Source organism: Neodiprion lecontei, chromosome 6 (assembly GCF_021901455.1).
Source record: "Neodiprion lecontei isolate iyNeoLeco1 chromosome 6, iyNeoLeco1.1, whole genome shotgun sequence".
NCBI lineage: Eukaryota > Metazoa > Arthropoda > Insecta > Hymenoptera > Diprionidae > Neodiprion > Neodiprion lecontei.
Genome location: NC_060265.1, coordinates 30,745,174 through 30,758,834, shown reverse-complemented (window position 1 = coordinate 30,758,834; position 13,661 = coordinate 30,745,174). Strand labels below are relative to the sequence as shown.

At 45.9% G+C, this 13,661-nt stretch overlaps 1 protein-coding gene across 2 annotated transcripts in view; it reads left to right on the top strand.

Annotated features, from left to right (window-relative positions):
• LOC107226758 (protein TANC2) overlaps positions 1-13,661 on the top strand; it is a 67,766-nt gene that overhangs the window by 26,081 nt on the left and 28,024 nt on the right. The window contains exon 1 of one of the 2 annotated variants that reach the window (XM_015667668.2): positions 7,192-7,817. The exons of the other annotated variant lie outside the window; for it this stretch is intronic. Coding sequence (XP_015523154.2) covers positions 7,751-7,817 — 67 coding nt within the window. The 5' untranslated portion in view covers positions 7,192-7,750. Of the gene's footprint in view, positions 1-7,191; positions 7,818-13,661 lie in introns of those variants that run through there. 2 annotated transcript variants of the gene reach the window in all.

The window sequence follows — 13,661 nt, the reverse complement described above, 5'->3', positions numbered from 1 at the left end:
GATCGAAGAAAGGAAAAGATGTATGTGCCGAGGTAAAAAGGAACTGGTATGAAGAAAGACGGAGAGAAAAAAAAAGAGAGAGAGAGAGAAGGAGAGATCAACGAACCGAGAGAATGAGATCCCAGAGTCCAGATCGTTCGCTGCTCTACGAGCTTTGACTTTATCCGCGGAAAATCTCACCGCGGGATTTACTCGCTTCGGTATATTTTTACCACCGCATGCATTCTGCATGTAAGTAGGTATGCGTAAAAATCAGCCACGGCTGCAGCCTGTCCGGGTATAATAATAAGTAGCTGCAGGTACCGTGATAATGATTATATTGTAGTAACGATCTTGCGGTGACGATGGCTTCCTTTTCCATAAATAATACCAAGAAAGGTAATCTAGGATATAGTGAATAAAAAAATTTTCCAAAGGGACGAATCCTTTGAACACAATCTTACGACTGGATCCCGCATTAACAACCCGGGCTGAGATCCACCGAAACGCATCTCGAGAATCCTGGACTACCGTAAAACTATGTGTAATAAACCGCAGCCCCTACTTCGCTCTTCCGAATATATAGCGTCTGTCACGGCCGGCAAGAGATCCGCAAAACGTTTTATCCGTGTAAAAAGCTCACCGCGCCGACAAAGAAGTTTGTCTCCATCTTGTCACGCTGTTCTTGCGGCCTGAAACGAGCCTGGTTTACGTGAGAGCTCGTAGTGTAAATCCGTGTTGTATACGTGCGAACCTGTGTTGCGTACACTTCTATAGTTATACCAGTTTTCTGGGGAAGCAGACGAAGAAGAAGAAGAAGACGAGGAAGAACGCCAGTCCAAGTTCAGGCGAAAAGGACGGACGGTGATCAGGGATGCGAAGCAGAGGTATGAACCAGTCAGAATTTGTCTTACGGGGGTCCCTTTATCTCCCATCTTTGCCTTTTCCTTATACCCGCCTACCTGCCTACACTCCGAATCGAACAAATATCGTGTCGAACAAGATCATGCGTGCTCTTTAAAGACAGTGTCAAATTGGCAAGAAATCGATTCTTCTTCGTCTCGATTTTTCCTTATTTTAGATACAATTCTTACACCCCAAGGATCATCGTTCGTCGGCCGTTAATAATCGGCACTGTATTACATCGGAGATATCTAGTTCTCGTGTTGTTAATCCTTACGTGCCACACACTTCTGAAGAATCACGTACTTGCCAGACTGGGGTGTTTTACACCCCGGCGACAAAAATTGTTATAATAATTAAACTGTTGAATAATTTTACTTGATATATTGTTTAGAACATATTGAAAGTTTACTTTAAACGATCATGTAGATGATATGGTTAAAAATTTAATTCAAATATACTAAAAAAATGCGACAGAAATTTTTGAAAAATCGCAATTTCGCTAAATAATTCATAATTTCTTTTTATATTTATTACTATTTTTTTTTTTTAATAGTTTACTTCATCTAGTTAAGGGACAAAAGGTCTGGGGTGGTCTACACCACTAGGGGGCCAGGAAGGGTTAAAATTGCTTGTTGTATACAGTCGATAATATATACATGCTATACGGTATATCTCACCTGTTCACGGAGATATATGGAATTTTGAAAACCACTTCATTAATGACGCCCAATACCGAGAATATCATTAAGCGTTAAGCAATCGGAAATATTTATCGCTCTTCTCATAATTTCTCTAAAATTAACAACGTACTGATTGTGAGAAGAGCCTCGTCTCAGGATCTTTCTCATTGCATCCAAGTCCCTTTGAAATTACGATTCTCTCTGTCCTCCGCAGGTGGGACCATGATTTGAAGTTATTATAGTCTGGCTGCAATTCCGAACAATTTATTCCTCTATTATTTTGAAATTTATAAAAAGGATTGACCATTTCATTTTAGATTATGGTTAAATCCCGTGGGACGGAATCAATGTGCTGACACAGACGTGGGTGAAAGTTTTGAAAATTTGAAGAATGGCTAAAACCGGACAATAATTGCCTAACACAGTGATCATAAATTTTAGTAGGGTGATCGGTATTCGTACCGGCGTAATCAAAGCCGATAAAAAAGAGGAAACAACGAAATTTATCTCTCAAGTAGCGCCCCCATATTTTCACGTAGTTATTGCTGATCTGGCGTATATAAATCGCAGAAAACTGTCGGATTCTTGCGGTATAACGTTCGTCCCTTTCTTCGGTTCGGTTGTATGGACTACGTGAGGTCATTACCAAGCAGATCGGTAGACGCCGCGGTCCGGACTCGGGGATGCGCGTAGATTCCTCCAAGATTTATCAAGCAAAGCTGAATCCGTGGTAAGGCAAAACATAAAAGCGTGGCTGCAGGTTATCCGCTCGTATATATTCCCGCGGTCGGTTTCGCTACGTATGATCGGTCTTGTAAAAAGGGGAAATCCGCTTTTGCGACACGTGTTTTTTAACGTTGCATCCGTTTCTTCTTCTTCTGCTATCGAGCCTGAGTAAGCCATTTGGCAAGCTGTACGAGGCGTCGCGCCAAACACGGATAGTCAAGCACCGGCGTTTCCAGCCCACAGAATGACTTTAGTCTCCGACACAATCGAATGCCACCTCAGAGATGACATTCCGCCTTCTAGGCCCACCCCTCGAGCGGATCATTCGATCGTTCTGTTCTTCTCCGGTCTTTGAGAATCGTGGGTGTCTAAGGAGCAGATAGACGCGTCAATCTGCGACGCGCTCGTGTACCCGCTTTACAAATCAAGCCACCGATCGGGGCCCACGGGACGACCAACGCAATATCGCTCAACAACTCAGGGCCTGATCAGCGGCCTCCATCACCATGTTTGGTAATGGTGTGGGTCGCGAATCGCAGTCAATGGACATCGCAAGAAAAAAAAAGAAGAAATTCATAGTGTACGAATGAATGAGCGGATCGGCGCCAACTCGGACTAGGACACCATTCAGTCGTGTCTGTGGTGATTAGGTCGTCGGTCGCAAATATTACCAAAGTTCCTCTCGTGCTGTTGCCAAGAATTATTATCCATTTTACTTGCCTTCCTCCTGCTACCGAGGGAATTTCCTTTGTCAGTAGCAAATGGCCGATCTTACACTCCAAGTTATAGGTATACGCGTACTGCATATCTCGGGGTTGAAGGACTCAGGGACTGGCCACGGGACGTCGATGTTGGGTTGGGACTTCTGGACTCGGTCGGCCGTCGTAAAAGTGTGAAAAGTATGTTGGTATGTACGCTGGGGCGTTAATACAACACCGGTGAACAAAGGATGAAGTGATTCCTGCGGTGGTCTAGGCTATTTGAGCTGGTGCTGCTCTACGCGAATAGGACAAAGCACTTGTAGTCCTGCAGGTATTTCTGGTTCTGAACAGGGATGTTTTTTCTAAATGGAGGCGGAATAATACGAAACAATTTGTAAACTCCGGACTGCTTATACTTGAAGACATTTCATCTTAAATTAATGACGTTTCAGTTGGATTTTTTCAAACTACGCTGTTCAAGCAGCAAAAAGGGACACGTGAAATAGAAAATTGTATCGTTCGACCTTCATTTTCAGGAAACAAACCTTGTGCATTATACCGAGGTCAAGAATCAACTTTTACATTTCTGGTTCTGTTCACTCTTGCATTATTAATATTTTACTTCATACTGACTTCCGTAAAGAAAAATCGGAAAGCTGGTACTGGGCGAAGGCCGAGAATAAACAGACAAAAATATGTACCGATCATTCGTGAAGCAATATCAAAAATAGATTTTATCATTTCACTTCCGCCAAAATTGTCACAGAATAGACAACTGAAACAGCGCAAGCCAGAAGACCTTTACACCGACTTCAAGTTGGCGTTTACGAATAACGACACCGATTTGCTATCATATCTACCCTGGAGTGAACCGTATAATATTTTTTTTCCATCTCGAATGGCCTGATCGTGCACTTCCTTCGAGTCATGTGCGATATAAGGAATCCGGGATCGAGGTGACGAGTGTGTTGGGAGTTGGCCCATGCGCTACGAAAATAAATCTGATCGAAGGGTCAGCCGGGACGGGAACAGCCGTTCCACCGTCAAGTGTCCTCCAGCGTCGAGTGTCGAGTGTCGGCGAAGGAATGTCAATGTCAACGCTGTTGGGCACGCTGCAACCTTCTCAGTCTAGTTCAGTAGTTTCTGAAGGATCGTCAGCTCGATTCTGGAGAGGTGCGAAGAAGCGGAAAGAACCACATTGTGTTGTCTTCATAAGTTATGCAGGAGTCGGGGTTGGGTTGGACGGAGAAACGAAGATGTACCTCATGTACATTCATGCACGAATAAGTGCGCCGAGTGTAGGTGCATTCGTGTTTATTTGTTCCGCGAGATAGCATTACATGGTATTGCTTGATACAAAATTAACGCGAATGCGAGCGAGCGAGTCTAGGTGTTATCGTCGATGAGTTTTATCTGCTCGAAGGCGCCAGAGTATCCGGATGCCGTTGAAACAAGCTTCGAACTTGATACGGAAAAAAAAAAGGAAGAGGACAAAAGTTATCCGAGCAACAAAAGTGGAAGCTTCATTCATCAACACTCGGCACATATTCACTTCTGTATCACGTATACACGTAGCTCTCTACATATGCTGATTAGCGAGCGTGAAGGATTGCTCGCGGCTAATAATACCAACAATAGCAGCAATGCGCTATTGGGTGTCTGCACAATAGGCGAAATTAAAACGTACCCGAATCGTTAGGTCATCTTTTAAAGTGTACCAACTTCACGCTGTTGTGTTTATGGTAGACTGTTCGATTATGAATACACACGGTAGCCCAGAGATTGCAGGAGTGTTCGTTAAACGTATCGTGAGAGTTTCTCGACGGCCAGCTCATGCGGATCAATCACTTTTTGCGCTCGCGTTACACTCTTGGAAATAAATGGATAGAAACTTTGCAACATTACAACGATCCAATGACCTCAGCCTTCGTCACGGGCCTCGAACTAATCAGAGACCGTGACAGTGAGGCTCGTTTACGTCGCTCTCGGACGAACGAATCATTTCGCAATGTTTTTCCACTCCGATCAGTGTCATGTGTATGGCTACGTATGCTACGTTTAACGCAATTAGAAGCTTGGATTTCACTCGGCGGGATGGAAATTCGACAACATAGACCTCAATGCTTGCGGTAAGAACAGTAACAGGAAATAGAGCAGAAATAATTCATGGAACGAAAGACTGTCGCGTGAATGAAGTGGGAAATGAGTTCAAAGTTCCTCGCGGAGCCAGAGTCACACGCTATTCTTTCGGAGATCCTCTCCGGGCTCCAATTTCCTCCGCCACTGTCGAGGAGGTAGTTCGGATCCCGCAGGAGTTTAAAAGCGGTTTGACCCCGAGTCCCGACGTTTTTGGGGCTCGGGTCTGACTCTCGGCTCAAACTCAAAGAACCGCGTTATTAATAGCCGAGGTCCAGAGGCCCGGGGTAGTTGGCGGTGGTGGAAGGAGGATCAGGCTGCGAAGCCGGAGTCTGGAACGATGAGTCCGCGGGATACAAACCCTGCCCACCTGATGTTCGAAGTATGACTCACCCACGTGACCGTGGGTCAAAATTTGGTATGTGTTGCCGACTGTTCGGAGGTTGATTGAATCGTACGGAACACGTCGTTTGTTCCGTATCGAACGGATTTCGGACATTGCTTCACGGTGAACGCTGCGAGCGCAACTTCGTATCTCGCAGCCTCGGTTGGCTTCTCCACGCCAGGTGAAACCTGAATATTTGATTCACGCGTGTCCGCTCCGAGAGCAAACAAGCAAAATCGTTGTACCTACCCTCCATCGCTCCTCGAGTAATCCGACCAATTTATCGCTCCCTTGTACTTTATTGAATCGACGACGAATCGATCTTTTATGCTAATCTTCCGCTGCACACACGATCGGTCTCTCGACCTCGGTGAAGAGCCCCCTCGGGCACGTCTTAATACTCGAGCTGCCTACCAAAGCTCGAGACACCGTCTGGTGTCGGGAAAAATGGAAAAACCAAAGAGTCGTTTTTACCTCACCGAACGTCGAATCCTAATAGATTTGAATTTAGAGCACGAGAGCAACCGAGTTGAAAGGTTCCTGAGATATAAATAAACGTCTTGCATAGACATTCTTAGATTCTTCAGTCGAAGATAAAGATCTTTTGCCCTTTATTAACCGCGTCACCGTCACGATCTCTGATTGTTTCGATGTTATTGACGTGAACCGAGTTTATTCCGCTGGTCAAAGGAGTTTTCGAATGAGGTCGCGTAGGTTTTTTCCATGCTTAATCTCGCACGCTTTTAGATAAATTATAGGATCAAAGTCTGGTTTACCGATTGATCCAGAAATATGTCGGTGCTGATAGAAATTAGTCCTGGTATTGATTAGTAATTAGAAATATACCGATATTATCGATATTTCTTCTAGGAAAAATTGACCGAGTTAAAAGGTTTTCTGTTTCTCAGATAGCGGCTTCCTTTCACAGATCAAGGGGATCAAGAATTAGTAATCAGAATCGGCAATTACGAATAAAACTTGAAAAATATCTTATCATTAATTTATTTCGGCAATATTTTTGCGTCGAAAGTCAAAGACCGTGTTCAGTGGTGCGAGAGGCGAACACCCAGAAACCAAATTATTCTCAAACGGTCTTAATACCCAACTTTGTCGCATGTCAGTGCGTGGCAGGCGGTTTAAAATATAAACTTCGTTATTTCATGCGAACAGGGCTAATCTGCAAAGCCCCAGAACCCTGAAGTTATTACGACATCCGCACTCGAGTTTTAATCCCGTGAGTTTTATTTTCATCTCGCCCTTTCGTGTACGAAAACCACTGCAGAGCCTGCTCCGAACAATCTTATTACACGCTCATGTGCGGTGAACCAACGCAGCCACATGGAGCAACACCACCAACAGCGGCCAATTCCGATCGAGTTGAGTTTGATAAGAGCTGGTGCTTCTGTTCTCCGTCCAAACATCATACCCACATGCGCGCATGCACACACACGTACGCAGCTCGGTGTGGGCGCAAAATTCACACAACCGAAACGCACATGGGTTACACGCTCGTCTCTACACATGCATCATCGGTCGAGCGATGGGCACCGTGTGCATACCCAGAGAGAAAGAGAAGGAGAGACCTGCTCGATCCCCACTTGAACACGCACACTCTGGCACACATTCACCACTACTAGTGCCGACGGTGAACAGCCAGGCGTCTTGGGACCGGCGTCAGCCGCCGTCTCAACCGGGGCCAGAAGTCCCGTCCAGTAGAGCCCGGATCGTGGCAAGCGTCGCGTCGTGCCAGAGAGTTGAAGATTACGCGAGTGATCGTCTGAGTCCGAGTAAAGTTTTGCGTACAAACATCGTAAAGTGCCCGAACGAAGATGTAGAACTCTTTCGAAAAGAGAAAGGATAATTCGCAACTTCGAACCGGTCCAAAATCCGTCTTATCAGAGCACGGCGAACGTGACCCTGTATAATGTGACTCTTCCAAACTTTTGTATATCAAGTTTGTTCAACGAGTACCGGAGAATGATTGAGCAGAGTGATTTCGGATTTGCTAAACATTGGTGCGTTTAGGCACGGTATTGAATCGTGGTACGAATTGTACGGTGGAAATTGTGCGTGCGGTGAAAATTTCTTGATTACTCTCCGTGAACCTTGATATCGCACTTCGCATCACGAGTCGACTGTTATTATGCGAGGTGTATCCGTGATTAGACACACCACCGCCACAATCACCACCGACACTCCTTGTGATCAATTTTCCTTGGATTAAACCGACGACCGGAATGGCGCCTCCGGATAGAAACTGCAGGACGGCTCGTCCCGGCTCGGGTTTGAGTCTTTCCGTACTCGGTACGTATGATCTAGCGCATTACGTGTGTCTATCCCACGGGCATTGCACCACCTTGCACATTTCGCTGCAGTAGTCCGCTGATTAGGTACGCTCGTCTCCCTTTTATGGCCGAGCTCATGCGGCTCCGAATGCAAAAAGGGGAAATAATAAGGCGAATTGAAGAACCGCAAATCAACCATCCACGTCGGTTCGTGCCCAATTATATTTCTTCGACGACTCGGCGCCGCATGATGAAATTATTTTCAGACGGAAAGAAAATCCGAGGAAAGACGGTTTTAATCTTTGAAGTTTGAACCGTTTCCGACTTCGGGGAGAGGGAGAAAGGAAATGAGTCGACTTTGCTCAAGGACCTCGTTTTCTTTTGGTAATTTATTTCATGTTTAGACTCGTTTTCAAACTTATGTCTGCACGCACCGGATGTGCAGTCTGCGAACTTAGACATAGATCAGCCACCTCGAAGTTAGTTCAGTGTGTTGTAACCTACACTTCACTGGGTGTTTAGCGGATGAATTGGATTTTTCCCAAACCAGTGAGAAATCGAAAATTCAACTAGTCGACACGGACTGAAAACAGTCTGAAATCTATCGGCCACAATTTGAAGTTGCATATCGGTCGAAAGGTTATTATTTTGAAAAAAATGTCCAGTACATTGGCAAAATCCTGCGTTTCTCTTACCGTGAAAAACAATACAATAATCATTAATACGTTCATCTTGACAAAGCAGAAACGGATGAAAAGAAACGTGCGAACAAAATTTGTCGCTCCAATGAACAAGGGACTTGATCGCATTTCGACTAGAATTTCACTTTGTTTTATCTCATCGTGATCACGTTTCCATTGAAGGAAAAAAAAAGAAAAAAACTGAACCAACGGCGATTTCTTTGAATCACGCGTTACACTCGCTTACCTGATAATTTTGTTTTTAAAACGAATAACAATCATAGAGTGTCGGATCCGTGCACGAGGATTGATATCTAATTGATTTTTGCGAAACTGTACGTGTACCTAATCTACGCGGACAAAAGATAAGATAATACGGTATCGCTGTTGTACATAGAGAGGCCCGTCGGTCGCTCGACGGCGGCTGCGGCGCCTCGATTAAAAAAAGAGTCATTTGAAATTATTATATGGTCTGGTCGTTGATCGATATGGAATGTCCTTCGCACGTTCGTGAATCACATTCTCGCCACAGGTTCCTATCTTGGTCGCGACTTGCTGAAACTCCTTATCTACGTATGTATTATTATACGCAGAAGTGTAATATACTTTTCAAGGTTTACCCGCATATTACACTTCGACACACACTTATGAGTCTATGCGTGATAGAAATTAAATAGAGGCGCCTCGTCAACGAAGTTTATAGAATTCGTATGTACTCACTCAGTGCTGTAGGATTGAAAAATAAGCACCGGACGTTTCTCGGAGAACTTCGTTACTACATAAAGAACGAATTGTATTGTCGATTCTATTTCTGTCGAATACTCGATTTATCGTGTGGTTAAAAGAGTCAAATTTTGCCAAAGAAGTTAAAAGCGAAGAAAGAACGAAAATGAACGGTCGCCGAGTTGTCGAGCACGTCCGTTTGACCATCGGACGAAGGTTGGATACGTCTCTTCAGGAGGATCCTCGGAAAGGATCCGACGGACTCGATAAGGCAGGACCGGTCAAGAGAAGAGGAGAGGCAACGCGTCCCTAAATTGGTCTACGCGGACTCGCCTTATAAACCGAGTTACACGCGCATTCGAGCAACTCCGTGAAACTTGCACACAGGCACACACACACGTGTCGCACCTTGTTGACCGCGGATTTGTAATCGCTCAGGATGGTCGGTAACCCTTGAGGGAAAGAAACTGAGTTGCGTTACAGATCGCCAATTGCCACCGAATTTCTTCGCTCTGGTTTTGCCGTCTTCGCGAATGCGGAAGAGGAACGAGATGAGCGAGGATTTGCGAGGATTTGCGACGAGTCGAGTTGGCTCGTTGTTCAGGCTCCCGACAGCAGCTTGAATCGTACAAAGTCCGTCTGCCGTTCGTACAATGTGCGACAGATTATACAATCTGACGCAATAAGAACGGCGTCGAGGCTCGCGGCAGGCGCCGTGCCGTCATTGTCGGGATGAGAGACGATCTTGAGGATAATCCGCATCCACGCCTTTGACAGCGCAGCCTTAAAGTGACGCTGCGCCAAGCCCTGATCCTCGGACACTTACTCGTTTCAGAAGTTTCGCAATCGTCGATGAGTCGAATGGCTCTGTGCATGTAACCGAGACTCAATGCTCCAGATATGAATCTCTCTTATATCCACCACTCACCCTGACAATGAGCGCGTCTCCTTCCAGTGTTGTCTCTCTTGTTCTTGGATGGGAAAAAATAGATGGTTAACAAACTGTATCGATGCTATTCTATTTCACTTATTATCATGCGATAGAGACGTGCAGGATCTGGTGATGGCAATTTTTGAAGAGGAAGAATCTTAATTCGAAAAGAATTTCGCGATTTCTCTTCTCTACACGAAATTTTCACGTATCCACGTGTTCGTTGAACAATACCAAGAGAGGCACGATCCGAGAATTCCAGACTCGAACATTCCACTCAGCTTCGAAGACGGTGAATCACTTATCGAACATGCCGGAAACGCACTTCGTACTTAGATGTATTCAATTAACGATAAAAAAGAATAGCCTGTCGTTTGTAGCTTTTTCTACAATGAAAGGAATTTTGACATTCTTCGTTAACGTGTCTCTTCCAAAGTCAATCGCTCATCATTTGTCCATTATACGCTATCGGCTGTCATCCGCACGACTATATGGCGAAATTACTATGCGATTGGTAGGAGGAGGGAACTCGATGAAGACGAATCGTTTGTCATTACAGAGTAATTGATAAGGAAGACGCTGCTGATCTAAGAAAGTCCTTTTGTTAGAGCGTCTGCAACGCGCCATATTAATTGGAATGCCGAGACCTTGAGTTTAACGAGCGTGAGCAAGAGAATTTTTCAAGATACTTATTCTTGCGAGGATTACGTATCGAAGCTGCAGAAGGCAGGTTTCACGTGCGGCGTATAAATATTAAATATTCCAAGTTCCTACGTAGCGCATAAGTGAGATACCGAGCGAGGTCTTAATTATACACTTCAGAGGCTATTCCCGTCGTTTCTAATAAGAGACGACCAGCTGCATAGTCATATTCATTCGGTTTTATGAATGTGAGCCGGTCGCGGATTCAGTTTCAACAAAATGAATGAGTGCTTCGTCATCGGCGAGTCTAGAATAAGAGACTCACTCAGCTATGAAATCATAAATTCATCTAATGCGGGGCTAAAAATTCAAAGTCCAAGGTGAATTAACAACAACTACGACGGAAGAATTGAATCGTTGTACAAAATGCTGCTCTAATTCCACCGAACTCCTCCGTCCTAGAAGGGAAAGTGGCTCCGTTCGTACCCTTAGCACGAGAAGCCCTTTTCCGTTCTTAATGTCAAAAACTACCTGCAGCCTACGCACCTTGATTACCGATGCAAAATATTCCTAGGCATATTGACACATTCGGTTAGGGTCTTTTAAAGTCGCCTCGACCTCCTCGGCCCAAGCCGGAATTCTCACAAAGTGCCATCCGACCAGGTTCAAACGACCGTCGCAAATGGCGACCACGTGTTTCCGCACCGGGGCTGATCGCCACCTGCTGTTCCATTCTCCAAACACTACCGCATTTTTGGCACCGGAATGCTATTGTCGTTATCATCGGCCGCTTACAGGCTGCTAGCGCGGGTTCTTCGGATTTCAGAATTTCGAATAAACCATCGCGCATTTATATTCAAGTCCGGCCTCCGGGTGGATCTGGGAATTTCGTCGCCACGGCGAGCTCTTCAGGGCGCTACATACCCATTTTTCTTGGCACGTCCGAGGTGAGAAGCATCGCAACGAATCGATCCACGGCGCAATTGAACGCCGGCTTCGACAGCTCTGACGGAATATAAATTCGAGGAACATCGTGCCTGCGGATTCGGGTTATTTTCACTCGAAACCCCGTCACCGTTCGGTATTTGGAAGGCAGGTGCAATCTGGAAGCTCGATGTTCGGGGCAGCTCGCGGGTTCGGATAAGGGTAGAGGGCGAAGGCATTCGGATGGGTGGATATCGGGACGCGGGGGTTCAAATTTCGGCAACCCGATACGTCCGTGGTGGAAATTACGCGACAGGCCGAGACTCGGGGTAGAGAATCCGACACGACGGGCTCTGCGTTTCGTCACGGAAGTAAAACCTCTTGTGGAGCACTCGAGCCGTCGAAAATTATGCCGGTGTACCGGGGAGAGGATCCGCAATGATCATCGACCGCATCAGCTTTGGGTCGTTATCGAAATGGAAATAGTACGAAGTACGTTACGCGTTTCATCAACGCAACGCAGACGTGCCTTTCGGTACGCACGTTCGTACACACCCCGTTTTGTGTGCGCCGAGGCTTTCGCTCGAGGTGGTTGGCTGTGTTGGTTGGCTGGGTGTACGAGGCACAGAGTTTTAGGCACCTACCTGCCTATTAGAATTTTTTCTTACTACCGACCGCTGTTGCAACAATGACCACAGAGAGCCGGGAACTCGGGCTGTGTAATAATAAGGACCACAGAAGGCAATTTAACTAAATATCTTTTGGTTTTGTTTGTTCTTTGTTGGTTAGGAAGAACCGAGGTGAACCGTGAGAGAGTCGCGCCTATTTCGTAGCTCAATATGCAGCCTGCACTTTTTTCTTTTTATCTCTTTTTTAGACGGCGAGAGAAAATGCGCTCAAATTTTCAAATCAAAATTCATCGTACCGTTATTCTCGATCGTCGAAGAATTAACGCAATGACGGATAATTTGCGTTCAAAGAGACGAAAATCTTCGACACCTCGAGTCCGAATCTTGCTAAGCGAGTGGCTACATTCGTATTCAGACAGGCAGGTACATACCGCGAGTCATGCGCGGTGAAGCTGATATACATCTTGTAGTAATTAGCATAACGGCTAATCAAACGCCACGGGTGGATTGTCGCGAAACATTATACCTGTACAGCTGTAGCTACGTTGTATTTTTATGCCTCTAAGACACGCGCCATATTGCTCCTTTATTTTCCTACACGTGTGTGTGTGTGTGTTTGTGCACCGAGTGTAGGACGCATCCTTCCGCCTGAGAGCATTGCGAATAATCTTTTTTCTCCGCCGAATTTCATTCCCTTTTTCCACGCTCTTGTCCCGCTCGGCGTGAAATCACGCGTGGAAGTGCGTACAAGAATTTCGAGAGCTTCGCTGCCTGGGTAGCTTGAATTTTCTGAGGGAACAAGAGTCGCGTAAGACACACGACGAGGACGGTTGGACTGATACGATCTCGTGTTTGCCGCCAGGCGCGACGCCGCGACTTGCCCGGGGATTTTTCGGTCCCTTTTCTGCTCTGTGTATATTTCTTCAACCCGTATATATACCCCTGTTTACCCGGTCTGGAGCCAACTGTCACCCCCACGGCTGATCGGGGGGCACGGGAAAAGAATAGAAAAGCGTATATTTTCCGTTCCAGAAATATGTGAATTTGACACTATCACCCCTTTTTATTTTCCCTTCGACGCTAGACCGTGAAATACGAGACCCGAGTCTTCGTCCCGTGTTCGACGAGGCCGGCGTCCTTGGCTCGTTGGATTTTAGGCCTCGGCTCTATCGCCCTGCGGTGACCCAATGGCGTCCGTAACGCGGTGACCAACGCTTGAGTGACCCTCGTGTATAATATTGGAAGTGCAACGCGGAAGGTTGTCGGGACTTTTCGTCATCCATGAATAATTGATCAGTTTTATTTTAAACGGTGCTGCGGCCGTCGGCGATGTC